This window comes from Nomascus leucogenys, chromosome 22a (assembly GCF_006542625.1).
Source record: "Nomascus leucogenys isolate Asia chromosome 22a, Asia_NLE_v1, whole genome shotgun sequence".
Taxonomy (NCBI): Eukaryota; Metazoa; Chordata; class Mammalia; order Primates; family Hylobatidae; genus Nomascus; species Nomascus leucogenys.
This window is the reverse complement of record NC_044402.1, coordinates 28,229,689-28,257,599: the sequence shown is the minus strand read 5'-3', so window position 1 is coordinate 28,257,599 and position 27,911 is coordinate 28,229,689. Positions and strand designations below refer to the sequence as shown.

The window sequence follows — 27,911 nt, the reverse complement described above, 5'->3', positions numbered from 1 at the left end:
GCATGTCGGGACTAGGAGGGCCGGCCGGCCCGGGGCGGGGGGTGGTCGGGCTCAGGGAACTGCAACTCCCAGCAGCCCCCAGGTACGGGGCGTGGCAGGAGAGCTGGGCGAGCCAAAGGCGACCGGAAGGATCATTCTAGTCCAGCCCTTCGCTTTGCCCGGAGGAAAGCCACGGGCCAATTTCGTCGAGTCTCACTGAGCCTTAATCGTCGGCGAGTCCTAGGCGCGAAGTTTCTCGGCCTGGAGGAGGGGGTCACGCGAAGTGCCAGATGCAGGCGGGGAAGGTCTGTGCCGCGCACCCGGGTGGAGGGAAGCTGGTTAGACACTTGAAGACCCTGGGGGGCGGGGTCAGAGGTGAGCTGCACCGCCCGCCCAGGCCGACAGCGACTCCCGGCGTGCAGTGCGTTGCGCCGGGCACGCTCTGCGCCTGCGTGCTGCGCTCTGCCCGCTGCCCGCTGGGGCTCGAAGTCCCGGGAGGGTTGGGCCAGAGGAGGCGGTCCTAGTGGGGAGTGCGTAGCTGGGTGGAGTCGCTGTCCGGTCGCCCTTCACTTCTGCCCCTCCCTCCCTGCTCCCCATTACAGACCCCTCCACTAGGGCTTCCAAACGTCGCCCCAAGCCTCCCAGCTTCTCGCAGCTCTTCATGCTCTTCTCTTGGCCCTAGCAGGAGATGACCTTCCAGTAATGTTTGTATTTTAAGAGTCCCCGGGCCGGGCGCGGTGGCTCACGCCTTTAATCCCAGCACTTTGAGAGGCCGAGACGGGCGGATCACAAGGTCAGGAGATAGAGACCATCCTGGCTAACACGGTGAAACCCCGTCTCTATTAAAATACAAAAAAATTAGCCGGGCGTGGTAGCGGGCGCCTGTAGTCCCAGCTACTCAGGAGGCTGAGGCCGGAGAATGGTGTGAACCCGGGAGGCAGAGCTTGCAGTGAGCCGAGATCGCGCCACTGCACTCCAGCCTGGGCGACACAGCGGGACAACGTCTCAAAAAAAAAAAAGTCCCCGAGCGAGGAGAGGCAGTCATGACAATCACCTGGGGAGCTTCACGGCTTTCACATGTTCTTCCCGGGGCCCGCTCCAGAGCCACTCTGTTCATCTCTGGTGGAACGGGCTCGAGAATCCGCATGTTTTTATAAGCGGTCCAGATGGGTCTTAACGCGCCGTGTAGTTTGAGAACCACTTTTGTGGCACTAAGGAAGGTGGCACGTTAGATGGGACTTTGCGTCACGTTAATAATGTATAGTCCTCCTTCTTCCAAATGGAATTTTAGGAGTCTTTTTCTCAAATCATGTGTAAGAAATGGTTTAAAAATAAAATCTGCTAAAGTAATCAGAATGCATATTTGAATTGGAAACAGAAGTCTTCTAGGAGTGCTGATGAGATGGATACTTGGGCTTAAAATTTACTTCTACAAGTGCAGAAAGGAAGGGGGCATGGTTTACATAGTTACCACTGGTAAGAGAAGTCAGAAATTGCCTGAGAGATTTCAGGTTTCCTGCTTGTGGGTCGTGATGGAGGGCAGCAGCATTTACCATGCTTCTGGTCCCTCATAGTACAGATCCAAAGGTGTAATCCAAAGGCATTTAGCCATTAGGTAAGGCATTTCTTCAGGGATTCTGAGCTAATTAATGTCTGCCAATCTCTAGTGGTCACCAGCAGTCCCTGTCCCTTGGCCCCAGGAGTCCCTGTAGCCTGGCTAGGTAAGGAAAGGGAGTTGCATCTCCAAATAAGAAAGATCCAGTTGGGGCCACCCAATTCCTCCTCTTTGAAAGACACTTTCTGCCCATCACCTGCTTTCTGTGCCAGGACCATCTTTACTTTCTCCACAAAGGTACCTTCAGGACAGGCTGGGACTGCTGGGCTTGGGAACCACCTTGGAAGGGCCTAGGTTCCCACTTATACCCTTGCCATCTAGCAGACTGAGTTGATAGTACAGTGATGGCAAAAGCAGGTTCAGAGAGCAGCTTAATATGCTAGGGGTGGCAGAGGGGAGAGGGAGCTTTGGTGAAATGTCTATAGTCAGAGGAGTGGTAAACAGGGTATCTGAGAAGTTCTTTCAAGTCCTCGCCCATCCATAGGGATACACATGTGTTGGTGGGAAGATTCATGAGTGCTAATCACTGGTGAGTCTTTCCTGGGTTCCACTTTGAAATGCTAGCTCCCCAAGAAGTACCAGAGAAATTAACTTTGAGCCCCTTAAACCTTGGAGTAGAGATCACACACCCAGCTGCCCCCAAGGGCCCAAAAGTAACAAAAGTGAGAAAAGTGGGCCAGATATGGGCCATGGCAGACCTGAGAGCGCATACTCTGGTTGATGGGGGCCATCAGCCTGTTCCCATCGATTGCTGCTATTTAGGAACCCAAATCTGTCTCCAGATTTTTTTAAAGAAGAAAACAAACAGGTGTTGTATGTAAAATGTCATGATTTTTATTTTTATTTTATTTATTTATTTATTTATTTTGAGATGGAGTCTTACTCTGTCCCCCAGGCTGGAGGGCAGTGGCACGATCTTAGCTCACTGTATCCTCTGCCTCCTGGGTTCAAGCAATTTTCATACCTCAGCCTCCCGAGTAGGTGTGATTACAGATGCACACCACCACACCTGGCTAATTTTTATTTAGCCATGTTGTTTCGCCAGGTTGGCCAGGCTGGTCTCGAACTCCTGACCTCAGGTGATCTGCTGGCCTCAGCCTCCCAAAGTGCTGGGATTACAGGCATGACCCACCATACTAGAATGAAATGTCCTGATTTTTAAACATTGGCAACTACTTGAAACATTTTAAACTACTGTGTTGAGCAAACAGAAATTCTGAGGGCCCGATAGAGCCCCAGTGGGCTGCCAGCTTTTGACCTCACCTTTGGGGTGAGTGAGCATATCTGCCAGCTGTTTTTATGGGGACAGCTGAAGCCTGGAGGACTGCTGGGAGGTGAGGTTGAAGGAGATAGGTACCAAAGCATCAAAAAATTAGAATTCCTCATCTTTCTGCATTGCTAGAAGGAATCCCTGCCATCATTTTAGGGCAACCCTTTGTTTTACAAATGAGGGAGCCGAAGATTTAAAAAGGCAGAGGTTTGTCCAAGGTCATGCAGAGCTGGTTCCTGCACCAGGTCCAGACTCCAGATGACAGCTTCCAGCCCGCTCCACCACTCAAAATACTGCATCAAAACCAGGCCACGCTCTGTGGGGGGGACACCAAACCTGGCCCCAGCAGGAGCGTAAGAAACTTCCTGCAAGTTGGAAAAAAATGCCTTTTTTTTTTTAAGACAGTCTTGCTCTGGAGTGCAGTGGTGCAATCTCGGCCCACTACGACCTCCACCTCCCAGGTTCAAACTATTCTCTTACCTCAACCTCCTGAGTAGCTGAGATTACAGGCGCCCACTACCACACCTGGCTGATTTTTTTTGTATTTTCAGTAGAAACAGGGTTTCACCATGTTTGCCAGGCTGGTCTCAAACTCCTAACCTCAAATGATCCACCCACCTTGGCTCCCAAAGTGCTAGAATTACAGGCATGAGCCACTGTGCCTGGCCAGAAATGCCCTTTCTGACCAGAGTCAAAGTTCCCCCAATGCCTGGGTAGCCCAGCTTCCCCATTGGCTCCTGAAATCCACCCCTTTAGGTTTCCTTTCCCTGCTCAGAAGCTGTGCCAGAGGGGACATTCCCTGGGAGGCTGAGGGTCACCACGATACCATGACAGAGTCTGGCAAGGTAAGGAAGGCACTCGCAGGCTAGCTGCCCCTTTGGGGGCCTCTTGGACCTCAGGAGCTCAAAACAGCACAATTTTGGAGCCAAGGGACCTCATGAGCCTCTCAGAGAGCTCAGAGTCTGGCCTGAGTTGCCCAGATGCAGGCCTGAGAGAGGAGGCCTGGGAGGATAGGAAGAAACGGTTGACTCGTCCTGAGCTGGAGCCCACCAGCGTGGGTTAACACGTGCCTTCGTCCTCTCTCTCCTCAGCCCATCCTCTATTCCTATTTCCGAAGCTCCTGCTCATGGAGAGTTCGAATTGGTAAGAGCTCTGCCTCCTCCAGGATGAGTGCTGGAGTAGGGTGGACTGGGGTGGAGAAGCTCAGGTGCAAAGCTGGCCTGGGATGGAAGGGGTGCTCTGTCAGAGAGGACCTCACCCCCAGCAGCCAGCAGCCCCCGGCTCCTAGAACCCCCATCCCTGCATGATGTCTCCACACCAGAAACACAGGGTGAGGGTGGGAGGAAGGGGGTTGTTTTTTCCTTGATACTGACACTTCTCCCGACACTGCTCCCCAAAGCCCCTTGGCAACCATGTTTAAAGCAGGGTCACAAAATCCACATGCCCCTGGTAACTGGCAGGGGAGCAGCTGGCCTCCCTCAGTTCTTATCTTATTTGAACTGGCAAAGCAAACAGAACGGGCCAGCATCAGCCTCAGAGGCTTCAGAAAAGCAGAAACATGGGCCCTGTGGCTAGTCCTTGTTTGACCCTTCCCTCCCTCAGCTTAACACAGCCTTTGGCAAAGGTCATAATCAAAGCAGCCTGTACTGAGGAAAAGCTCTGTGCTGAGTGCTTTTGTGTGCCTGATTCCATTTAAACCTCAACAACCCTAGGAGGGAGGTACTATTACTGTCCCCGTTGTATAGAGGAGGAAGCTGAGGCACAAAAACCTGAGGCAACATTAAGTAAGTTGCCCAAGATCTTTCAGCTACTAAGAGGCAGAACTGGAATTTGAACCAGACTGGCTCCAGAGGCCCATTAAGTTACTTGCCCAAGGCCACACAGTTAGCAAATGACTGTGATGAAATTTGAACCCAAGAAGCTCGCCTCCAGAGTGTGGAGGCAAAGCCATCCTCCTTGACCCCTCCTCCATCCTGCAGTCACTTGGTATTTGCTGGGATCAGTAAGCAAGAGCACTGGGTGCCAGGAGAAACTTTCCTCCAAGAATATGAACCCATCCCTGGGTGCCAGTGCCTCAGCCCTGGCTGAGCCAGAAGCCAGAGCAATATAGGTGCTGTCTGTAGGGCCTGTGTGCTTTGGCCTTCCCTCCTCCAGGTGTCTTCTCCAGCCCCAAACACTGTCACTCCCCAGACTGGAGCTGACCAGCACTAGGAGGAGCCTGGTATTGCCCAGGCTTTCTCTACACCATGACATGTCTGGTCCTCCTCCCCTCATTCCTTTGCCCTTCCCTGAGATTGGCCATCACCATACTTGAATGCCCAAGTGTGTATAATACACACACGCATGCACACGCATGCAGTCTTCTCCACTAGTGTTGACCCACCCAAGTTTTTTTACCCTCAGCTTGCCAGGGGAAATTATCGAAAGGGATGGAGAGGAAATCTGGTGACTGGAGTCATGGCAAATGCTCCGAGGCCACCAAAGAGCCTGATGCCTGTCTGGAGTCTCTAGTAAACAGCCCTGAGAACAGAGAGAATAGATTGGAAGAGATTCTTCTCCAGCAGAACAAGAGTGCCATCTGTCTGTGTGTGCTGTGTGTGGCCACCTGAGCTCCTTCCCTTGGCCCTTAGTTGCCTTCTCGAGGGAATAATTGCATGTCTTCAACCAAGACACTGGTCATCACTGTTTAAGGCCCTGGGGGGGCAGAGGTAAACACGACACACCCTTGCTGTCCTCCAGGAGCCCACAGAGTGGTGGGGCATACACCTTTATCACCACCCAGGGGGCATGAGGGCCCCACTGGGGGGTCCAGGTCGTGAGGTCTCTAAGAGTTCAGGGGTGAGTGAGGCAGAGCATCGTGCATCTGGGGTAGGGAGCAGGTGGTGACAAAGAAAGCTGAGAGAAGGGGATAGTGCCATGGTGAGCCTTGACCACCCAGAATTGTAGAGAAGCCTCCCCCTCTTTGGCCTTAATGTCACCCTAGAAGGGCTCTTTCCTTAAGATAATGGCGAGAGTCTGTTCTTTGACTGCTATCTGCGGTCTCTCCTAGCTCTGGCCTTGAAAGGCATTGACTACGAGACGGTGCCCATCAATCTCATAAAGGATGGGGGCCAACAGGTAAGAAGGCTGTGCCCAGACCATGATGTGGGAATTGGAGCCCTTGAACAGGCACCAGGCAGGGGAAGAAGGGGAGGCTCTGCCCCAGAGAAGTGAACCTGTGTCTTGTGGACTATCACTGCAGGAGGCTGCTGGCTCTCCCTTGTGGGACAAGGTGGCAAGCTGTGCAGTAGCAGGAAGCCTGGGAAGGGCCCAGGTCCAGGCTGTGTACCCCAGCCTGGGCTCTCTAGTGCCTGACCTTGGGAGGGTGGGTGGCGGGTGGGTCCCCACCCCATACTGGGCCCTCTGGATGACTGACTAGGGTAGGAGCCGCCTTGGTGGCCACGGTGTGAGATGCAGGGAAAAGCCCATAGCCAGGCTGTTAGGATGAAGCCTGTGGCTCAGCAGCTGCTGGGGTTTGGGAGACTGCATGGATCCTCCAGGGATTACCCTGGGCCTAGGATTTAGGGCCTTCCCAGGGAAGGGAGATGGGGGTGGGTGGCAAGCCTGGGGTTCTCCTGCTTGCCTGGTTCTCCTCTGGCCAACTCAGGCCAGGCCACCCAGCCCACCAGGGCCTTGTCTCCACAGTTCTCTAAGGACTTCCAGGCACTGAATCCCATGAAGCAGGTGCCAGCCTTGAAGATTGATGGAATCACCATTTACCAGTCAGTGAGTGCAGGGCCTGGGGGAGGGCCCTCGTGAGAGCAGTGCCCTGAATGAGAGCACCTGACATCTCTTTCTTGCCTGTGTACAGTCAAGGCGCCTAGCACATAGGAGAGACTCAGTACAAGACTTGTGGGGAGGGTGCGAGGTTATTTAGGAAAATAAGGGAAGATTCAAGCACATGGAGAACCAAGTTCTACAGGATAAGGTCCAAAAAGCCTTTATAGGGCTCGAGCTGAGGAGGAGCAGGGGGGAAGAGGTGTAGTGATGGTGCTGGAAGAGGAGGAGGAGGAGTTTGCTGGCCCCGTCCCCTCTGGTCTAGGGGTCCTGGGCCCTCTCCCTGCCTCACTGCTCCCCTCTGGACAGCTGGCCATCATTGAGTATCTTGAGGAGACGCGTCCCACTCCGCAACTTCTGCCTCAGGACCCAAAGAAGAGGGCCAGCGTGCGTATGATTTCTGACCTCATCGCTGGTGGCATCCAGCCCCTGCAGGTGTGGCACTTGTACACTTGCACCCTTGCACACCTGACACACTCTTATACTCACACATTGGCTGTGAGCTGCCCAGTGTGGGGATGGGGGTGTCAAGGGAGGGAGGGGGATTCTCAGGGGCTCTGACCTGGACCATGTGAAAGAAGGGGGCAAAGATCTCAATCTCAGAATTCAGCCACCCCAGCGGGTCCCCCGCTGCGTTCCGAGAAGCTCTAGTTTCCAAGGACGTATGTACAGGTGCTTGAGGTGGGGAAAGAGCCAGAATGGCAGGGGAGAGACTGAGCAGGCCCCAGTCCAGGCCTCCCGCCTTTAACCAGAGCAGCTTCCCTTTCATCTATGCTATCTCAGTCATACACTGGGATACTTGTAGGATTTTATTTTTTTAAGTGTCACCGTTAAAACAGACAACTAAGTATTAAAAACAGTTCATCTGTGCCAGCTTCTACTCTGAATGAGGAAATAGCCCCAGAAAGGTGGAGTGACTTTGCTGAGTCCCACAGGTAGGTCATAACAAAGTGGGGATTAAGTCAGAATCCCTGCATGCCTGTGCCCTCTACCCCCATGTCATTTTTTTTTTTTTTTGAGGCAGAGTCTCACTCTGTCGCCCAGGCTGGAGTGCAGTGGTGCGATCTAGGCTCACTGCAAGCTCCGCCTCCCAGATTCATGCCATTCTCCTGCCTCAGCTTCCTGAGTAGCTGGGACTATAGGCGCCCGCCACCACGCCCAGCTAATTTTTTGTTTTTTAGTGCAGACGGGGTTTCACAGTGTTAGCCAGGATGGTCTCGATCTCCTGACCTCATGATCCACCCACCTTGGCCTCCCAAAGTGCTGGGATTACAGGCGTGAGCCACCGCGCCCGGCACCCCTATGTCATTTTAACAAAGGATGTTGGAGCAGACAGACGTCTCCATTTTATAATGAGGAAACAGAGGCAAAATGGCTCCGGGGTGCCAAGATGGAGCCAGGCTGGAAATCTCTGAAAGCCAGTCCTGTGGACCTCCCTCATCCCAGTGCAACCCTCTTTCACACTCCCTCTCCTCACAAGGGACCATACAAGGGAGAAGTGAGGGAGACAGGCCTCGAGTTGTGGGCACACCTGTCACAGCCATAGCCACGTCCTGTGTCGCATGAATAGGGATTCTTGCACATCTCTGACGGAATCACATGGCTTTTTGAGGCCACTGGGGCAGCCTGCGAAGGTGGCTGCTGGGATGGCTACCTCCCTCCAACCTCAGAGCCCTGGTTGAAGGAAGGGGCTTCTGGAGCCTGGGGGAGAAGGGATAGACGTCCAGCCAGGGGCAGATGGGAAGTGAACTTTCCTGAGAGGGTTTGGCAAAGGGGCAGCCCCCATCCAGCTCTCAGAGCAATCACAGATTTTCTTTGGGCTGCACAGAACCTGTCTGTCCTGAAGCAAGTAGGAGAGGAGATCCAGCTGACCTGGGCCCAGAATGCCATCACTTCTGGCTTTAACGGTGAGTCCTCACCCCTGTGAGCTGCCTCGCAGTGGCCTCTGAGAGGTATGGCCCTTGCACACAGGGGCCTGGGTATCTGAACCAGCCTCCCAGGCTGCTTTGGGCCTGACAGTTGCATGGATGAGGGCAGGACTGGGGAGGCGAAGGGCTGGGTGGGCATCCAGACCTTAGCTCCAGTGCTTCTGGGAACCTTGGTCCCTGAGCCCACAGCCCACAGCCCGTCATAGCTGGATGGCCCAACTTCAGCTTCACTGCCTACTCCAGCTGGGAAACCAAGGCCAGAACAGTGCCAGCCATCAGAGTGAGAGCTGCCACCGTGGCCAGTGGCAGGTCTTGTCCACTCTAGTGGGGGAAATGGTGACTGTCTCTGTGGAGCCTCAGGAAACAGAAGCTCGTCCCTAGCAGCTCTCTCCAGACCTGGCTGCCACGTTCTCACCAGCAGCCATGCCCAGTCTGTCACTCAGTTGGGTGCCCATTTCATAACTATGGAGGCCAAGGCCCAGAAAGCTTTGTGTCCCTTCCCTGTGCCCAGAATAAGATGTTTACGTGGCCTCCCCACAGCCCTGGAGCAGATCCTACAGAGCACAGCAGGCATCTACTGTGTAGGAGATGAGGTAAGCTGTCCCCAGGCCTCCCCAGGTGCAGCCACAGCAGCTGCCTCCCTCATGCTGACCCCAGGCGATGACTCTCTTCCCCTTAGACTCAGCCATCTCCCACACCCTGAGGCAGGTGGGGCTCAGAGCTTCCTGAGGAGGCGTCTGCAGGGGGATCTCTGTACCGTGGGGCACTCCTCAGCTCACTCCCACTAAACCATCTCAAGAGGGAGTTACTCAGGGTAGAAGACTGGCTGTGAGAGGATGAGGCGGGCTAGGCATCAGTTGAGGGACTGTGCTAGATGATGTCTGTGCAGTCAAGGCAATCCATCTTCTCTGGCCTTCTCAACCCACAGAGTTGGTTGTCAGGGCAACTGGAGCATGGCTGGGAGAGCACTTCAGCTCTGGGGGACAGACTCATGCAGGCCTAGGGCAGATAAGAATTGGGGGTGGGATGGGTGAAAGAGCCGAAGCAGATTGTTGGTACCCCCAGTAGAGATGCAGTGGACACACCCAGTCCAGCTAGTGAGTCTGGGGTATGCACCCTGATGGGAACCCACCCGACCCTCTTTCAGGTGACCATGGCTGATCTGTGCTTGGTGCCTCAGGTGGCAAATGCTGAAAGGTAAGAGACAGCCCCATGACCCTCCCTTCTTCTGGCTCTGCCCACAGTCAGGCCCCACTCAGCTGGTGAGAGCATCTCATGCAGACTCTTCGCCAACCAGCCAAAGAGCCCACCATGCCAGGCCACACAGCCACTTCTGCCTGGAAGAGGGCAGAAGAAATTGGGGCAGTGCTCCTACCACGCCCACCACAGCCCAGATGATCCTGTAGATAGCCCGTGCTCCTAAGAGGAGGTGGCTCACCTGGTGGACCCCCAAGAGCACCTGCCTGATGTCCTCAAATGTGGTGTGTCTGTGCCCAGCAGTGAGCTCTGCCTCTGCATCCCTCCGTCAACCCTTCAATAGGGCACGAATGAGCACCTCTCTGGAAGGCATCATACTGGGCATTAGGGATATGGAAACGTATGGCACATTCCCTGCCCCCAAGAAGCTTACAACATGGGGGAAGAGAGTCTATATATATAAATGCCTAGCACTGGGCCTTACACATAGTAGGTTCTCAAAGAAATAGGAACAGTAGGTAACAGATGCCAAATGACACTGCACAAGACCTACCCATCCCCTATGAATAAGGGCTGCCCCATCGTCCTTCCCTGGACAGCTCCCTGGACCTCATCCAGCCCTGCCTCTCTGCTCCCCCTGCTGCATCAGGGCAGTCTCCCTGTGTCTCTGAAAACCTTGGCTTAGCAGGTGTTTCTCTACTACAGATTCAAGGTGGATCTCACCCCCTACCCTACCATCAGCTCCATCAACAAGAGGCTGCTGGTCTTGGAGGCCTTCCAGGTGTCTCACCCCTGCCGGCAGCCAGATACACCCACCGAGCTGAGGGCCTAGCTCCCAAATCCTGCCCCGTTGGCACAGGGCCATAGGAGCAGAAGCTGGGTGGGCTGAAGAGGCCTGGAAGCAAGTGAGTCTTAATTGAGGAGACGGGAGACTCGAACTCTAGCCCTGGATATGCCTTCCTGCTGAACCTTGTTTGACCTCAGTCCCCTCATGTGTCAAATGCATGTGGGGTGGAGTAGGGAGATGCTGGGAGCAGGGTGGGCAGGAATACTGTTATCTATGTGACGGGGCAGTCGTGAAGCTGAGATGAGAATGTGGATTAAAATGCCTGGCGTGCTCACCATAACACCACAGGGAAGCCTGTGTGCCTTTTCTCATCCGCTTTTGTTGTGTCTGACTCCAAAGAATGCCCGCGATGAAATTTGGCATGAATTAAACTGAAGCCCAGGCCTCTACCTTGTTTGTCTCAGACTGAGCTGGGTTCCAGAAGATGAACACTGTCCCTAGCTGGAATCCCCTGTGCCTGGACCAGTAGAGGAAGTCAGTCAGCCACTTGCCTACCCTGTGGCAGGCCTGGCCCATGGGACCTAAGGGCAATGAAGAGAAATATGCCCGAAAGCCTGCCTGAATCAGACAAGATCCAGGGAGATAACAGATAGAAGCAGGAAAGCATCTAGTGACCGGCTGAGTTCTCAGGGCTAGGAATGGTACCGTTGTTAAATGGTCCACTCCAGGCTGGCCGCAGTGGCTCATGCCTATAATCCCTGCACTTTGGGAGGCCGAGGCAGATGGATCACTTGAGGTCAGGAGTTCGAGACAGCCTGGCCAATATGGTGAAACCCCGACTCTACTAAAAATACAAAAATTAGCTGGGTGTGGTGTCAGGTGCCTGTAGCTACTCAAGAGGCTGAGGTGGGAGAATGGCTTGAACCTGGGAGGTGGAGGTTGCAGTGAGCCAAGATTGCACCAGTGCACTCCAGCTTGGGAGATAGAGCGAGTCTCCATCTAAAAAAAATTCCAATCCAGCACTGAGAGGCCATTTGGCCCTCTCAACCAGTCCCTCGTCTTCAGGGCCAGCATTCTGCAGACCAGTCCCAGGATTAGGCACTCAGGGTAAATCCAGTCACAAATGGTGCTGGGAATGGGAGGGAGGCTCCCCCATGGGCAGTGTGAGTGGCTACTGACCAAGCCAGCTTAGGAGACCAAGCAGGTAGCAGTGTACCACAGGCTGCCCTGGAGGGAGCAAGTTCCCATGCTTGGCAGTGTTCAGGCAGAACCAGGACTACCTCTGGGCAGAGACGCTGTAGGGAGATTGGGGTGGCTTCTGGGGATGAAATGAGATGACTTTTTAGGACCTTTACCTCCTGAAGGCCCCACCTCTGAATACTGTTGTATTGGAGATTAAGTTTCAACATGAATTTTGGAGGGGACATAAACATTTAAATCGTAGCAAAGACCATCACCTTTTTACAGGACATTTTCCAGTAGGGGCTTCTCTCAAACGGATGAGTGGTAAGTCAAGTCCTTCCTTTCCATATCACACCCAGCAGACGCCTGATCCTGATATGCTAGAGGCACAGGGAGACTAGATACGTGGTCTTCCCAGAGTGGGAGTGGCCACAGTGAAGGAAGAGCAATGATGGAGGGGCCTGATACTGGTAATTCCAACTCTGTGGAAGTAACAAGTCCCCAGAAATACTTCAGAAGGAAGAAAGCAGTAGGGAGGTGCTGTCAGGAAATACCTGAGAACAAAGCAAAAATTATAGGCTGTGTTCCTCAGAAATTTTACATATCCATTAAGGAAAATGGAAAACTTACTGGATAAACAGGTGATACACATATTCATACTTTTTTTTTTTTTTTTTTTTTTTTGTGATGCAGTCTTGCTCTGTCATGCCCAGCTGGAGTGCGGTGGTGAGAGCTCAGGTTCACTGCAACTTCTGCCTCCTGGGTTCAAGTGATTCTCCTGCCTCAGCCTCCCGAGTACTAGGATTACAAGCACGTTGGTTAAGCTGGTCTCGAACTCCTAACCTCAGGTGATCTGCCCACCTCGGCCTCCCAAAGTACTGGGATTACAGGCATGAGCCACCATGCCTGGCCAAGATACGGCTCCTCCTAACTTTTAGAGTTTTTTTTTTTTTTTTTTGGAGACACAGTCTCACTCTGTCACCAGGCTGGAACGCAGTGGAGCGATCTCGGTTCACTGCAACCTCCGCCTCCCAGGTTCAAGGGATTCTGCCTCAGCCTCCCAAGTAGCTGGGACTACAGGCCTGCGCCACCACACCCAGCTAAGTTTTGTATTTTTAGTAGAGACAGGGTTTCACCATGTTGGCCAGAATGGTCTTGATCTCTTGACCTTGTGATCCACCTGCCTCGGTCTCCCAAAGTGCTGGGATTACAGGTGTGAGCCACTACGCCTGGCCTAGATTTTTTATTTAAAAAAAATTTTTTTAGAGATGGAGTCTTACCATGTTGCCCAGGCTGATCTTGATCCTCCCACCTCAGCCTCCCAAGTAACTGGGCCGGCTCTTACTTCTAAACATAACTTATTTAGCTCTTGCTTCCAAGGTCACAGCAATTCTACTTTCAGAGAATACTTTGAACTAAGGATAGCTGCTGAGTTTAAGCCAGAACTGCACAGGTTAAAGAACATCAAGGCTGAATGTCAAGAGCTGTAATGTGTGAGCTGCCTTTTGTAATCCTTAGCTATGTCAAGGTCAATGATATGACACATATGAATGCTTTTAAAAGTTAAAAAATAATCTTAAGGCCAGGTACGGTGGCTCACACCTGTAATCCTAGCACTTTGGGAGGCTGAGGCGGGTGGATTGCCTGAGCTCAGGAGTTCAAGACCAGCCTGGGCAACACAGTGAAACCCTGTCTCTACTAAAATACAAAAAATTAGCTGGGCATGGTGGCATGTGCCTGTAATCCCAGCTACTCAGGAGGCTGAGACAGAATTGCTTGAACCTGGGAGGCAGAGGTTGCAGTAAGCCGAGATCGCGCCACTGCACTCCAGCCTGGCGACAGAGTGAGACTCCATCTCAAAAAATAATAATAATCTTAAGTATATTATGTGTTCACAGTGACATATTACATCCAGCATACCCAAACATGAATCATTAATGATCTCCAGCTACATGGAATCTGCCTGGGCTTTTTGTTAGTTGTAGGGGGTAGTTTGGTGATTACATTCATTTAACTCAATTGTTTCAGATCCCTTCCTCTTTTATGCTTCAACCTCTAAAATATGTTGCAACAGAAAGCAGAGAATGATCTAACAGGTGCATTTTAGCATCACAGATATCACTGAAGGAAATATTTAAATGCCACCCTTCCCTGCTCAGATGTGAGTCCTTATTCTGCAACAGACACTAGGGATGTGGAGAGGCAGTGTTTTAAAAAATAGCAAAGATATATTATGGTGTTACTTTTTGTAAATGAAAATAGACTGAATTCATATCACCCAGATTACGTTAATGATTGGCCTGGTATCCAAAGTCGAGGTTCCAAATTTGAACAGAATATGTTCATGAGGAAACGGGCCTCACTGGGACCAAATGCTGACATAAAACTCAGAACTTATTATCACTGTAAACCCAGTTTTTCCAATCCCAGTTCCCCGTTCATGATACTCTGCCATGAATTTAAATGCAGATGAAAGATCTATTATTAATCTTACTCTCAATTTTTTTTCTTTAGTTTTTCTTTTACAATCTTAATAGATTATGAAATAATTCATATGGGCTTATAGAATACCTTTCTTAAGGAAGATACATGAAAGACAAAGAATCTAAAATGTAAATCAGGTTCATGAAAATATAACTCAGATGTTACCAGGTGCATAGTGAAAAAGTTTATTTATGACAGATTTGAAAACTCGGAAGAGATGACAAAGAATGCACAAAAGCATCACGAAACTGTTACATAATATAAAACACAAGAACTGAGCTATTTAAAGAAGCACAGCTCAGAATCATCAGTGTAATCGCAGTAACACACCCAGTGCCACAGGGTGATAAAAATGATATTTTAAAAGAAAAACCACTCAGCAGGACACAAGAATTAAAGTAACAATTTGGTAAGAGCTCTTAGAAATCACAGATGTTGGTAGCATTTCTTATGATAGGGGACATGTAAAACAAGCTGACCATAATAAATGATTAGTTGGGATACTTTTGTATTTTAAAGAAAAAAGATAAAACAGTGACACGGTTTCCCTTCCAGACCCTTTTTGTAATGTCAGCAACAGTACATGACATAGAACAGTAAAGAAATAATGTCTTTGTGGTTGCCAATTGCTTAAATCTTTACGAAGAAAACATGATCATCTTTCAGTCAACTGACTGATCTGAGTACATGGCACCAAAGAAAGCCCTTCAGAAAATAGAAGCTAAATGGCATAAAGTAGTTTAGAAAATCTTCAAGCACCTCCCTTTATTCCAATTATCCTTTTCCAAAGTCTGGCTTTCTTATAATCCATCACTTTGATTACAAAACAGCTCTCTTCTGGGAATTTCAAAACACTTCCCGTTATGTTAAGGGAAAATGGGTACGCAAGAGTCATGGGTTACAGGATTGCTTTCTCCAGACTTGGCTTCTCTTTAACATGGCTAAATGGAAATAATTTAGCTTGGTTAAATGAAAGCTACTTCACTTACAGGATAATCTCAGGAGATATGAGTGGAGTTTTTCATATGGAATTTCTTAGTAAAATGTACTGTTTAGGATATGAGATAAGGAATTAAGATAATGTTTTCCAGATGATTCTTGGCCTGATCCTAAGAATCAACAGTAACAATCAATAGCAAGGAACATTACACATTCAACCCTGAGTGATGAAGAGAGTTCAGGAAGAGAGCCCCTTAAACTCTGAATTAAGGGCTCTTTGGTAATATCATATAGTATAATATTTCAAAGCAAAACTTCAGAATGGTTCATGATCCCATTTCAGAACTTTAGAAAATATACTTTGTCCTCTGGAAGTAATTTCACATATATTATTTTACCCACAGATAAGCCACAACTACCTGCTTCAAAATTTTTTTTAAACTATGGAATTAAATAAACATGCATCTCTAGATTTCTAGGGCAACTTTTCATCATATCTTAGAATGAAGAGTCATGACATTAACTCTGGTCCACATACCTGGGGCCTAAAAGAAATCAGGTACATATAATAGGAATCAGATCGTGAGCCTAATTTCAAAGCCATGTCTTGCCTTTGGACTCAGTGTGTGAGGCATGCCTATTTGTAAATGAGCTCCACTATCACTGGCTTTAGGCAATAGTGTATTCTTAGCTTAGAAATTTCTTACCTTAAGAATTCAAACAGGAGGGGCTTTGTTTGGCCTTCTTGGTTTAGGCAGGGACAATGCAACACTTGAGAGGGAGCAGTGATTTCTGAGCAAAATTCTAAGATATATTCAATAGCTTTGCTCTCCCCTCCCCCCATACTCCTACCCTTTGCCCCCTCATTTTATTTTGTTTTCCCTCCTTGTGATCAGTTTTAAAAGATAGTTCTCAAGCAGCACAAAACGGTGTAACTTATGCCCCTCCCTTATGCTCCACTAAAACAAGTCTCTTATGTAAATATTAGGGTCACTCAACTCCACACCTTAGAACCACTGAGGTTAAAAGGCAACCTTTTGCAGATAAGTGGTCTTAACAAACAAATGTAAAAGCAGACTTTAGAGTCTGGGTTTCAACTAATTCTCTCAAAGAGGGGCTGAGCAGGACTCATAAACTCATATTTCCTATTAAGACGCTTTATGATAATACCTAATCCCACTGCTTAATATAGGACAGCGTTCAGATTTCACTCTTCCGTATACATATTATAATGGGACAATATACACTTTAAGTTTTTTAACTTTTTTGAGTTTTTCTTTCCAAAAGAACAAAAATATTTTTTAAAGTGCATGTATCAATTCATTAAGAAAGAAATAACTAAGAATGGTCTAATTCCAAATTGCTACTACTTCCATGATAAAGCTGTTATCTGAGGATTGAGTTTTAATATCAGAGTCCTGAGGACATGTCATCAAGCAACAGAGGTTAGTATAAAGCCCTTCTGGAGCAGCTTCACAATCACTCTTGTACTGACATGCCAGTTAGTAAGGAAAACAGCAGAGATCATGGCCTGAGGGAAGGGAGAAATACAGCACAGGTTTTGAAAGATGGAGACCAAGAAACAATTTTTTTTTTTTTGAGACGGAGTCTTGCTCTGTTGCCCAGTCTGGAGTGCAGTGGCATGATCTCAGCTCACTGCAACCTCCACCTCCTGGACTCAAAAAATTCTCCCTGCCTCTGCCTCCAGAGTAGCTGGGATTACAGGTGCCCGCCGCCACACCCAGCTAATTTTTTGTATTTTTGGTAGAGACAGGGTTTCACTACGTTGGCCAGGCTGGCCTTGAACTCCTGGCCTCAGGTGATCTGCCCACCTTGGCCTCCCAAAGTGCTGGGATTACAGGCGTGGGCCACCGCACCTGGCCTCCAAGAAACATTTTTATGAAGACCACCTCCTGGGTAACCATGTTGAATGAAACAGGTCTGCTAAAAATCAGGGGCTCTCCAACAGAGCTGATGTTGTCTGTGCAGGGGACATTCTCAGCATTCTCTAATTGGACACTTGTCAAAAGGAACAGAATGTTAGAATCATCTTTGCCTAAGAATTGGTAGTTTAAAATTTTTACATTTATGTGGGGAGTGTGTGCATACATATATATATAGCAAACCAAAAATAAAATTCTAAGCCTCCCAGCCGGCTGAATGGACCCCCCTCTTGGCCCAGGGGATCTCAAAGGAACCTGAAAAACTAGTCCATGATGGGAAGACGGGTCAGACATGCCTCATATTACCCTCTTCCCTTTGGAATTTAAATACAACTGACCAGCATTAACATTGAGAGATCTTAAGACTAACCAAACAGACTCTTTGTGGCAATAAAATACCAAATCCCAACCTGACTGGTATAGCATCACATGACAGCAGGCCCCAAAGGAAATTTACCCCCCAATATATTTATTTGGCATATTTTGAAATGGCCCTACAAAGCTGTATCTTGTGGGGGAAATTGCATTCTGTAGAGAATCTCTTTCTCTTATTAGGTCTTTTCTGGAGAGTCTGACACCTTTTAAGGCCTAAAAAGAAATATTCATCATCTGTTCTCTCTGAAGCCTGCTACCTGGAGGCTTCATCTACATGGCTTAAGCCAAGCCCCCCTTACTTTAACTTAAGCTGACTTCATCTTTTCAGGTAGAGCTTAACTCTTTCAACCAATTGCCAGTCAGGAACTCTTTGATCTACCTCTGACCTGGAAACCCTCATCTTCAAGATGTCCTGCCTTTCCAGGCCAAACCAGTGTATACCTCATACGTATTGACTTATGGCTTTGCCTGGACCTTCTGTCTCCCTCAAATGTATAAAACTGTAACCCGACCACCTCGGGCACATGTTCTCAGAACCTCCTGAGGCCCCGTCATGGGCTCTGAACCTTGGCAAAATAAACCTCTAAATGTATTGAGACGTGTCTCAGATACTTTTTGGTTTACAATATATTTATATTTCTTTTAAGCTGTTTGCTGAAATTTTTTCACAATAAAACACTGGGGGAAAAAAGTCAATACTTTAAATATGTCTTCCTTTCTAAAAGCCCCATCTCTCAACAAAGTGGCAAAACTAAAACTAAAGAAATTTAAGAACTCAGTCACTCTCTATAGAGAATTCCAATCTCTCTCCTACTATGAAGCACTTTCTTTTAATTGTTTGTTAATATTTGTTTGTGCTCTAGAGAACAGGGTGAGGATCAAAGCCAACGGTTTTCATTTCATTGTTTGGATCTATAAATTTGGACTGGGAGGGGTTGAGGAAATGACTATCTCTTAGAATTTGCTGGGCTGTGGGTTCTCAGTAATTACCTGTGCTTCAGTAAATAATATCTTGCCCCTAAAGTTCAATTATTTCAGAAATGTAACATGAGAATAGTGAATTAGACAGTGAAAATATCTTCCTTTAGCTATTTTGTGCTAATGGAACACAGAAACCCTGACAGTTGGTGAAAAACCAGTATGAATGAAATGTAACCAGGCCCAGGACTTCAAAAGTGACCAGGCACACAGAGGTGAGGGGAACAAGTCCCTTAGGCTTCTCTGATGCAACAGAACTAGGATTCCAAAGAAAATAAGCAGAGAATCTCATGGTGGAAAATAAATAATAACAAGTGTTATCCTTGGGAGCTTGCTGTGTATGGCCTGACAGTTTCAATTTGAGAGAAAGACAGAAGTTAATAATAAACAGGAAAAATAAGCAAGGCTTTAGCTGACTAGAAAACAGCTCAGTAGAAAATTATTTTACAAAGATTATATTCAGTTAGCTAAGGCATGATTCAACTTCAATGATGCAAGAGCGGTCACTCAGCTATCCAATGGGATGACACACAGCAAATCTGCTCTTCACTGCCTCAACAGACAGTCACTAAAATAATTTCTTTAAAGGTATATAAATTTTGACCAGTGTAATCCTCTACAAAACACATTTGCAAATATAAAATAATGGAGGTATGATGCTGCTCAGAGAATGGGAATGCTCTGGCAGTCCCCAACATCCTATCCCGCTTGGGGCTTTGCTCCGAGGGGAAGAGCAGGTGCAGGATATATTGCCCTTTGATGTGATGTAGATGCTACTAGGGACCCACTGGGAAGAGTCCTGTTCCTTGAGTTATGCTACTGTAGGGATAGACCCTTGGTGTGAGGAATCCAACAATGAAGGAGTGAGTCAAAGGAAACATCACAAAGAAGGTGACTCCTCAGAGGAGACAAAGGACTCTGAAATCCTGGAATCACAGGATATCTCTGATTGGCTAGGCAATTCCTCTGCACTCAATCTCCAGCAAATGGGCAGATTCCCTCACAACTCAGAATTCTTCACGGGGAGTGCTGGACTGTACCCCAAACATGGAGTAAGGTGGCATCATCCATCTCTGAAGGGCCATACTCCTTGCAAAGCCATCACAGGACTGACCTACAGAAATAAAACATCATCGCTTCCCAAATTCTCCTAAAAATATCATCGTTAACTCCATGAAAGAGGGGGCTTCAGTGGCTCAGAACAGATGGGAAGCCTTCTGAGAAACAGATGGAAACTGTTTCAAAGGCAAAATGAAATGTGCTAAAAAAATAAATACAGTAATAAATAAATCTAATTATTCTTCAGAATTCGTAGGCAGTAACAGACATAACACGAGGAGTAAGAGACAGGGAGGTACAAACACAGAGACTGCTGAGGTCCCATCTCACCTCCGTTTCCTTCTCCACCTGGGGGCCTGGCAGCTGGTGCTCTGGTGACCACTGGCTGCAGCACCACCTGCACTCTGTGGCACTCCTGAGCCTCAAGGGTGACACAGTAGGAAATGCTGTCACCAGGGAAATGCAAGCTTTGGTCAGGTAAAGAACAAATACAATCAGCAGCAATAGTGAAGCTTCATTATCACCTAAACTAAAGGACTCTGAACACCAAAAGCTTTAAGCCCTCAATGCAAGAAACCTAAATACAGAAACTTTGGAAACCTGATTGGGTTTCACTGCATTTGATTCCGAAGCAACATTTCTAAATAGCACTCCTACTCTAAAGACAAAAAAAAGTGGTGGGGACTCTGGAGTGGTTTTTGTTTTTCATCTTCTCTGTCAGACGATACCATTCCTTCTTTGATTATACAAAAAAAAAAAAAAAATAGTAACACTTGACTTTCAAATATGTGGGTTCTGACATCAATTCAGTACCTAATTTCCACTCTCTCCACTTTGACTGCCAGTGCCCATAGTAAGGGAAACCAGCTCTTGGAACAGGAAATAATGGAGGCAGTTTTTCTTCCCACAAGATCTTAGGTTACATTGATCATCACTTGAGATTGCATGAAAGTTCTTGCTGTAATGGCAAAAACATAGACTTAGGAAAGAGAAAAGAGGAGGCGTCTACCATCAGAAATAGTAATAGCCCTCCAAAGGCAGTGTGGTCTCCCAGCTATGCAGAGACCAAGAATAACCAGCAGGCAGGAATATGGCAGTGGTGACAGGCTGGATAGAGCTTTCTCCAACCAAAAGATTGGGCTCCTTCATGGGCAATGTGCTTTTCCCTCTTCTGGCACCTCAACAACTAAAGAGAGTGGGTGCCACTAAATGCATTGGCAATAAGGGCTGTGGGAGAGAAGAGGGCAGCAATCTGAATGATAAACCTGTGCCAAGATGAATCTATTTTTAAAAAACAACGCTCTGCTTCCTTTTAGGCTTGTGCCTGATAGGTGCCTTCAAGAGGGAATTTGCCCGAGTCTGAAGCAAGAAGAGTATGAGTCAGGGACCATAGAACAGGGGCACTACACCACCACCTGCAGAAGCCAAGAAGGGGAAAAAGCTACATGGGCCAATAGTCAGGCACGCCAGACAGGGTGTGAGGCTCAGGAGCCCCACATGAACCGTTGGCTCTTGCCTATCCCAAACAAGAGGCACCAGCTGGCAGCCTGCTTCAGCCAGCAAATACAGCCTGCCCCCGTCCCAGCAGTCCTTCAGCTGGTATAGTAGATGTGGAAGTAGAGAGTCTTGTTGCGCAGCAGGGAGTAGGAGTTGTCGAACTTGAGCAGGTAGATGCCCTCACCAGGGTAGTCATGGCTGCCAGCCTGCACATCTCGGTGGCTGTCCCGCCGGTACACAGGCATGACCTCCCCATAGCGACCCCGCAAGGAGCTCCTGGAGCCTCTCTCCACATCTCCAGCTGGAACGGGTTCTGCATTAGCAAAATGGCAGAGTGTTTGGATATGCGTTCAGAGACTGCGTAAGTCCTGCCTGAAGGTGAGCGGAATGACCAGGTGACCCAGTGGCTTTCACAGAGTGGGGAGGTTACTGCCCTCCTACAGACATTTGGAAATGTCTGGTGATCTTTTGGTCATCACAGTGACTATTAGGTGATATCTGCATTTAGTACCCAAGGGTCCAGGAGTGCTAAAATCAGGATAGTACCTACACAACAAAGAAGTGTCCCATCCCAAATGCCAATAATGTCTCCACCGAGAAACAATGATTTAGCCTGAGAGGAGCCTTCCTAGCTTCAGAAGTGTCTGGACATTTCTGAGAGGGAGAAAGAGATATTTAGAAGGAAAGATCCCGACATTCTTTCATTTAATAGGTGAAAGGACTAGCTAATGGAGATAGGAATTGCAGATAAACATGCTATAAAGTGACCCTAGCACCTTTACCTGGCTTCCTGAAAAGCAGCAAATAAGATACAGGGTTCCCCACTTTCCCAAATACCTGTAGATTTCCCTGCGTGCTTTTCTATGAAGAAGCACGTTAAGGGATTGACTTTAAGATTATATAAGAAAATCAAGGAATAAGAGGAATAAGACTAATGCTTAGGATCTACTCTTACATTACCTGAAAAAATGCCTCTGGGCCATGCTTAGTAGACACTACAAATAACAACTGGAATGGAGCCCGGAGACCCTTTTAAAACTTCTCTAGGCATGAAGTAAAGAGGTAACCAATGGTTAGCCAGCTATGAGAGTCTGGGATAGGGAGAGAATGGGTACCTTTAGCAAACCGTAATCAATCACTTTGGTTCCAGGCCAAGAATAAATATCTCTAAACTAAGACAGAGATGTAAAATAATCTCTGGCTTACATGCGACCTGAAAGACTATCCCTCTAAACTGCTGCATGACTCACCCTCTCTCTGCTCCCGCCCCATCCCTGCCCTCAGGAAGGTGTTGGGAAAACAATGAGGTACTGATTAAAGGAAAAGAGGCTTTCTTTTTTTTTTTTTTTGAGACAGTCTCGCTTTGTCACCCAGGCCGGAGTGCAGTGGCGGGATCTCAGCTCACTGCAAGCTCCACCTCCCGGGTTCACGCCATTCTCCTGCCTCAGCCTCCCGAGTAGCTGGGACTACAGGCGCCCGCCACCATGCCCAGCTAAGTTTTTTGTATTTTTAGTAGAGATGGGGTTTTACCATGTTAGCCAGGATGGTCTCGATCTGCTGACCTTGTGATCCGCCCGCCGTGGCCTCCCAAAGTGCTGGGATTACAGGCGTGAGCGACCGTGCCCGGCCGCTTTCTTTCAACTAAGGCAGCAGTATCAACCCCACCAGAACGTTCTCTTTGGCCTGTACCACTCAGCTTAGCTTGTAATGCTGAGTTCCTCAACTGCATTCAAAGGAAGAGGAGGACTGGTACAACCCACGAAATAGTCACCAGAAATCAGGTTAAGCCAGAAAACTGTAAATTATGTTAAAATTAAATTTACCTTCAATCTCTTCCTCCTCTTCCTCTTCTTCATCCTCATCGTCACTGGAATCACTGACCTGCACAGTTATGTCAGTGCTGGTTACAGGGGTCCAGTCAAAATAAACTCCAAAGCCAATGTCATAGTCATCGGTCGCAAACTCCCAGCAGACACGCTTCCCCTCTGGATGAGTAGGTACCCGGATGGTCACCACCTCACCACGCTTCACCACCAGACGGCTGTTCTTCTCTTTGCCCAGCTTGCTTTTGAATTCCTTCACCTTGGCAAAGGTCCAGATGCATGGAGGAGCCATCAGAGGTGGGGAGACTGAAAGGACAGGCAGCTTAACACTGAGAAACCATGAGGAAACATGAGTACCCCAGGCATTTTGCTAAGAGAGGTTGGCACAGTCAGACATTCTTTCTACTGGCTTCTTTGACTTCCTTTCACATGTCATTTTCTTTCCTTCCATTTGTCTGTCTGCCTGCCTTTCTTTATCTACTGGAAACAAACCACCTCCTATACTCCCAAAGGTCTCACCTTTCCTGTGGTCCCCCAGAAGATCTGCAGATTCCAAATCAGCTGCAAGAATATCTATAGCTCCTGTGTGTTCAGATTGGATCATAACGATGTCCCCAGACCTCTGTGGAACTTGATACTTGGCCATCTGCACAACAGAACTCTGGTTAAAGGAGTATTAGAGTGGCAGATTCTAATTAATCTCTTTTTGCATGAAGGCTGCCCCACCCCTGCTCTATTATCTCCGCTATCCCCACTCAAAGCTTAATGTACTAGTCAATGTTCCCTTCTCTTTCTTCCAAATAGGAGTTGCTAATAAATTCTACTAATTTTTTAAAGCCATCAAAATATTCCATTGTTTAAAGACTGTTTCCTACCTTTTGCAACTTTCCTGCCCCAAACCCTTTATAAGGTCCTTGCCCGCCAACACCCTCGCAGGTTGTTGACAGCATTTGCATCAACTTGATTCTGGGCCATGCCTTGGTCTTACCTCACCTGCACAGTACCTCCCTGTGGCTCCTCTCATTAATAGCTCTTGCTCCTAGGGTTTAGTTTGACTCCCACTCTGCCACACATCCTCCCGCTACAATTCCCACTCAAGGGTTACTTCTACATTACTGTCAATCAGCTCTCCAAAGCACTGCAGAGACAGAATCTGGATTATAGTCTTTCTCTCTCATCCACAGCCCACCTCGGGCTACAGGTTGTCTCAGTCTTGAAGTCATTAACAGTGTTCTATCAATAGTTACAATTTCACCTTAGACCAGCCCCAGGACTTGCATTTAAACAGTACATTTGCTGCCAGACGTCTGACTTACATGGAAGAATGCAAATGGCATTTGATACTCAAAGCCCTCACTAACCCATGCAGGAGCTTACAGTGTCTCCCTGGTGAGTTTCCTTCAAATCACTCAGATTAGTGTTCCTGGTTTCATGCTATTATACCTTAATTTCCTGCCCCTTCTCCAAACAGTTGGCAGGCAACTCAACAAGAAATCTATACCTATTGCTCACAGGGGAGAGCACATCAGTGAGTCAGCAATCCAGTTAAGAGGCTGGAATTGTATTTGTGAGAAATAAATAAATCAAGTTTGTAATTCTCCCAGGCGGTATTCTCATAATATCTGTTTCTGGAGAATAAGCCCTCCAGTTCTCATCTCCTTTGCTAACTGAAGTGAATCAGACTTTGGCTAGTGTGCTTAAATAAATCCTTCCTTTTCTAAAATGCTAAATAAAGGATTAGGTTGCAACATATTAGCTACATAGCCTTAGTAAAGTCTCTAACAGCCCTCAGCCTCAGTTTCCTCATTTCTTTCTTTCTTTCTTTTTAAGACAGAGTTTTGGTCTTGTTGCCCAGGCTGGAGTGCAATGGCACGATCTCAGCTCACTGCAACTTCCGCCTCCTGGGTTCAAGTGATTCTCCCACCTCAGTCCCCCGAGTAGCTGGGATTACAGGCACACACCACCATGCCTGGCTAATTTTTGTATTTTTAGTAGAGGCGGGGCTTCACCATATTGGTCAGGCTAGTCTCGAACTCCTGACCTCAGGTGATCTACCAGCCTTGGCCTCCCAAAGTGCTGGGATTACAGGCGTGAGCCACCCACGCAGCCAGTTTCCTCATTTCTTAAATGGAGACACAATGGCACCTATCTCACAAGGTTGTTCTCAAGAGTAAATGAAGTGTTACAGATACAAATGCTTGTAAACTGTAAAGTATTATACAAATCTAATTATAATGCCTGGTGGTGTCTTCATTGACACTAATACCAACCATTATTCTAATACATATGCTAATAAATGATAGAAACAACCCCACCACCCCCCATCCCTCTATGGCAGGGGCACCACTACACTATCACTTCCATACAGCTACTTGGAAGGCTGAGGCAGGAGGATCACTTGAGCCCAGGAATTTGAGGCTGCAGTGAGCCATGACTGCACCACCGCACTGAAGCCAGGTGACAGAGTGAGACCTTTGTCTCAAAAAAAAAAAAAAAAAAAAAATCAAGGCCAGGCACAGTGGCTCACATCTGTAATCACAGCACTTTGGGAGGCCGAGGTGGGTGGATCACCTGAGGTCAGGAGTTCGAGACTAGCCTGACCAATATGGTGAAGCCTCGCCTCTACTAAAAATACAAAAATCAGCCGGGCATGGTGGCATACGCCTGTAATCCCAGCTACTCAGGAGGCTGAGGTGGGAGAATCACTTGAACCTAGGAGGCGGAGGTTGCAGTGAGCCGAGATCGTGCCACTGCACTCCAGCCTGGGCGACAAAGGGAGACCCTGTCTCAAAAAAAAAAAAAAAAAAGCTTCTGTGGAATCTTTATCATAAATACTAAATAGATCTACCACAAGAAAAGCAAGAGCAAAATAGTCCAATGACTTCAGGCTCCTCAACGAAGAGGATTTTAGAGAACACATGAACATTCATTCTAACACTTCATTTTCTGAATAGGTGCCTACTGGGTGCCAGTACAATGATGGGCCCTGTGGAAGATACAAATAATCATTCTCCAAATAATAATGAAGACCAAGATGCCCTAAATTAGAGGGCAAAGAGAATTCTGGGAGCCACCCTTGCAGTGCTTTCTAATTCCAACCCATCCACTATGTGTCCACATTCTGGTGCCTCCTTTCATAAGAAAGAGCCAGAATCTTCCCCCTACCTCATTGAGGACCTGGGCCTGGTCTGCAGGCATCAAATCCTGTTTCATCAAGGCCTGAGCCTCCAAGGGACCAGTTGCTTTCCGCAGATCTTCCGTGGCATCCTTACTCACTGGAGATACCATCTGTGGCCTCTCAGAGGAAGAGAGCATGTCAATTCAAGGACTCTTTGAAAGCACTCAATCATCCTGGAGAAACTTTGAAATAAAACATTCGAAACACCCCCAGCCCCACCTGCCCCTGGCATTTAGCTCTACTGTCACCTTAGCCGACCACTGCCCAAGGCTGAATTGGTCCACAGTAAAGTGTTGACAGTGTGAAAACAAAGACTAACAAGGCCAGGTCAAAGGCTAGGAGAACCATGGAAAACACACAGCTCCATCATCTGAGAGGGACTGCTGTTTGTTTTTTTTTTTTTTTTGGTCGTTGTTTATTTATTTATTTTAGTTGACAAAGTGTATTTATGGTGTACAATGTGTTGTTTTGATATATGTACACATTGTAAAATGATTAAATTGAGCTAATTAACATATCCATCCCCTCACATACTCCTTTTTGTGGTGAGAACATTTAAAATCTACTGTCTTAGCAATTTTCAAGTATACATTGTTGTTAACTATTGTCACCATGTTGTACAAAGATCTCCAGAACTTGTTCCTCCTTCTAACACCTTATACCACTTGACCAACATCTCCCCATCCCACCCCCTGGCCCCAACACCTATTAACCACCATTCTGCCCTCGGCTTCTAAGAGTTCCAATGTTTTTCCTCACTCTGCGGCCCACAGGATTTTAACCCAGGAATTGTTAGAATCTCAGTTCAGTTCTATACACAAAGCCACTGGCTAGAAGCAAAAGGAGGAGGCCTGCCTAAGGGAGATTGGGCACCAAAACAAAGTACAAAGTGATGATCAAGACAACTCTCTCTGCAGTTATCCCTGAGGCAGTCTTTCAGTAGATCCATTTCATACCCTGTCCCCGTTCAGTGCTAGGGGTCATCACTTTCTCTCCTTTTTAAAGCACATTAATCAACAATCCCAATGGCTTCAAACACAGCTGTTTGACAGAGTGGACCAGTGATGTGGCTCACCACAACCTCTGCCTCCCGGGTTCAAGCGATTCTCCTGCCTCAGCCTCCTGAGTAGCTGGGATTACAGGCATGGGCCACCACGCCCAGCTAATTTTGTATTTTTAGTAGAGACAGTGTTTCTCCATATTGTTGGTCAGGCTGGTCTTGAACTCCCGACCTCAGGTGATCCGCCTGCCTCGGCCTCCCAAAGTGCTGGGATTACAGGCATGAGCCACCGCGCTCGGCCATGAATAGTTGATTTTAAAGATGCAAGGGAATGATTTATGCTGTCTTCCATTTCCCCTGGCCTCACAAAAACCAGAAAATTAGTGCCAGGGCTACAGCAAAATAACCCAGGCCTTTTGGAAATCTGTTGTCGATAAAAGGTGACATGGGTTTTTTTGAATGGCAGTTATCCAAGTACGGTCTGGGGACCCTTCAGGGGAGTCTGTGAAGTTCAAACTGTTTCGTAATAACACTAAATTGTTATTTCCCTTTTTTCATTCTCATTTTCTCAAGAGCGTGCAGTGGAATTTTTCAGAGACTATATGACATGTGATATCGCAATGGAATGAACTCAGAAGCAGAGCTGAGAATCCAACTGCCTTTTATTAAGCCAAACATTAAAGAGATTTACAATGTCTCTATTTGTACTACATTCTTTGCTTTGAAAATTAGTTGTTTTTAAGTAAAAACATGTTTTATATATAGCATGTAATGCGTTCATTATTATTTTTCAATGAACAAATAACCATATTCTAATTTTTCAGTTTTAATTTCTTTTTTTTTTTTTTTTTTTTTTTGAGA

At 47.7% G+C, this 27,911-nt stretch overlaps 2 protein-coding genes across 7 annotated transcripts in view; one reads left to right on the top strand and one right to left on the bottom strand.

Moving 5' to 3' along the window:
- The first annotated feature begins 2 nt into the window (after nt 1-2).
- On the top strand, nt 3-27,774 carry GSTZ1 (glutathione S-transferase zeta 1). Of its 3 annotated transcripts, none has more exons than XR_004027699.1 (10): nt 3-284; nt 3,956-4,007; nt 5,914-5,981; nt 6,549-6,629; nt 6,990-7,115; nt 8,509-8,587; nt 9,149-9,201; nt 9,756-9,805; nt 10,511-10,710; nt 27,624-27,774. XR_004027699.1 is itself a non-coding variant. In XM_003260798.4 (9 exons), exons 1-9 carry the CDS (start codon nt 270-272, stop codon nt 10,635-10,637), a joined length of 651 nt encoding a protein of 216 aa, XP_003260846.1. In that variant the 5' UTR covers nt 3-269; the 3' UTR covers nt 10,638-10,937. The 3 variants fall into 3 exon arrangements, 1 of the variants encoding a protein (XP_003260846.1); XR_004027700.1 differs by lacking the exon at nt 27,624-27,774 and adding an exon at nt 22,939-23,708; XM_003260798.4 differs by lacking the exon at nt 27,624-27,774 and having other exon boundaries at nt 10,511-10,937.
- Nucleotides 13,459-27,911, bottom strand: part of TMED8 (transmembrane p24 trafficking protein family member 8) — a 45,479-nt gene continuing 31,026 nt past the window's right edge. For 3 of the 4 annotated variants that reach the window (XM_003260801.3, XM_030802271.1, XM_030802270.1), the window contains exons 3-6: nt 26,038-26,167; nt 23,392-23,518; nt 22,873-23,178; nt 14,420-21,362 (exon numbers count right to left, since the gene is read on the bottom strand). In XM_003260801.3, coding sequence (XP_003260849.1) covers nt 21,145-21,362; nt 22,873-23,178; nt 23,392-23,518; nt 26,038-26,167 — 781 coding nt within the window. In that variant the 3' untranslated portion in view covers nt 14,420-21,144. Of the gene's footprint in view, nt 13,470-14,419; nt 21,363-22,872; nt 23,179-23,391; nt 23,519-26,037; nt 26,168-27,911 lie in introns of those variants that run through there. The other variant, XR_004027698.1, reaches the window with a different exon arrangement.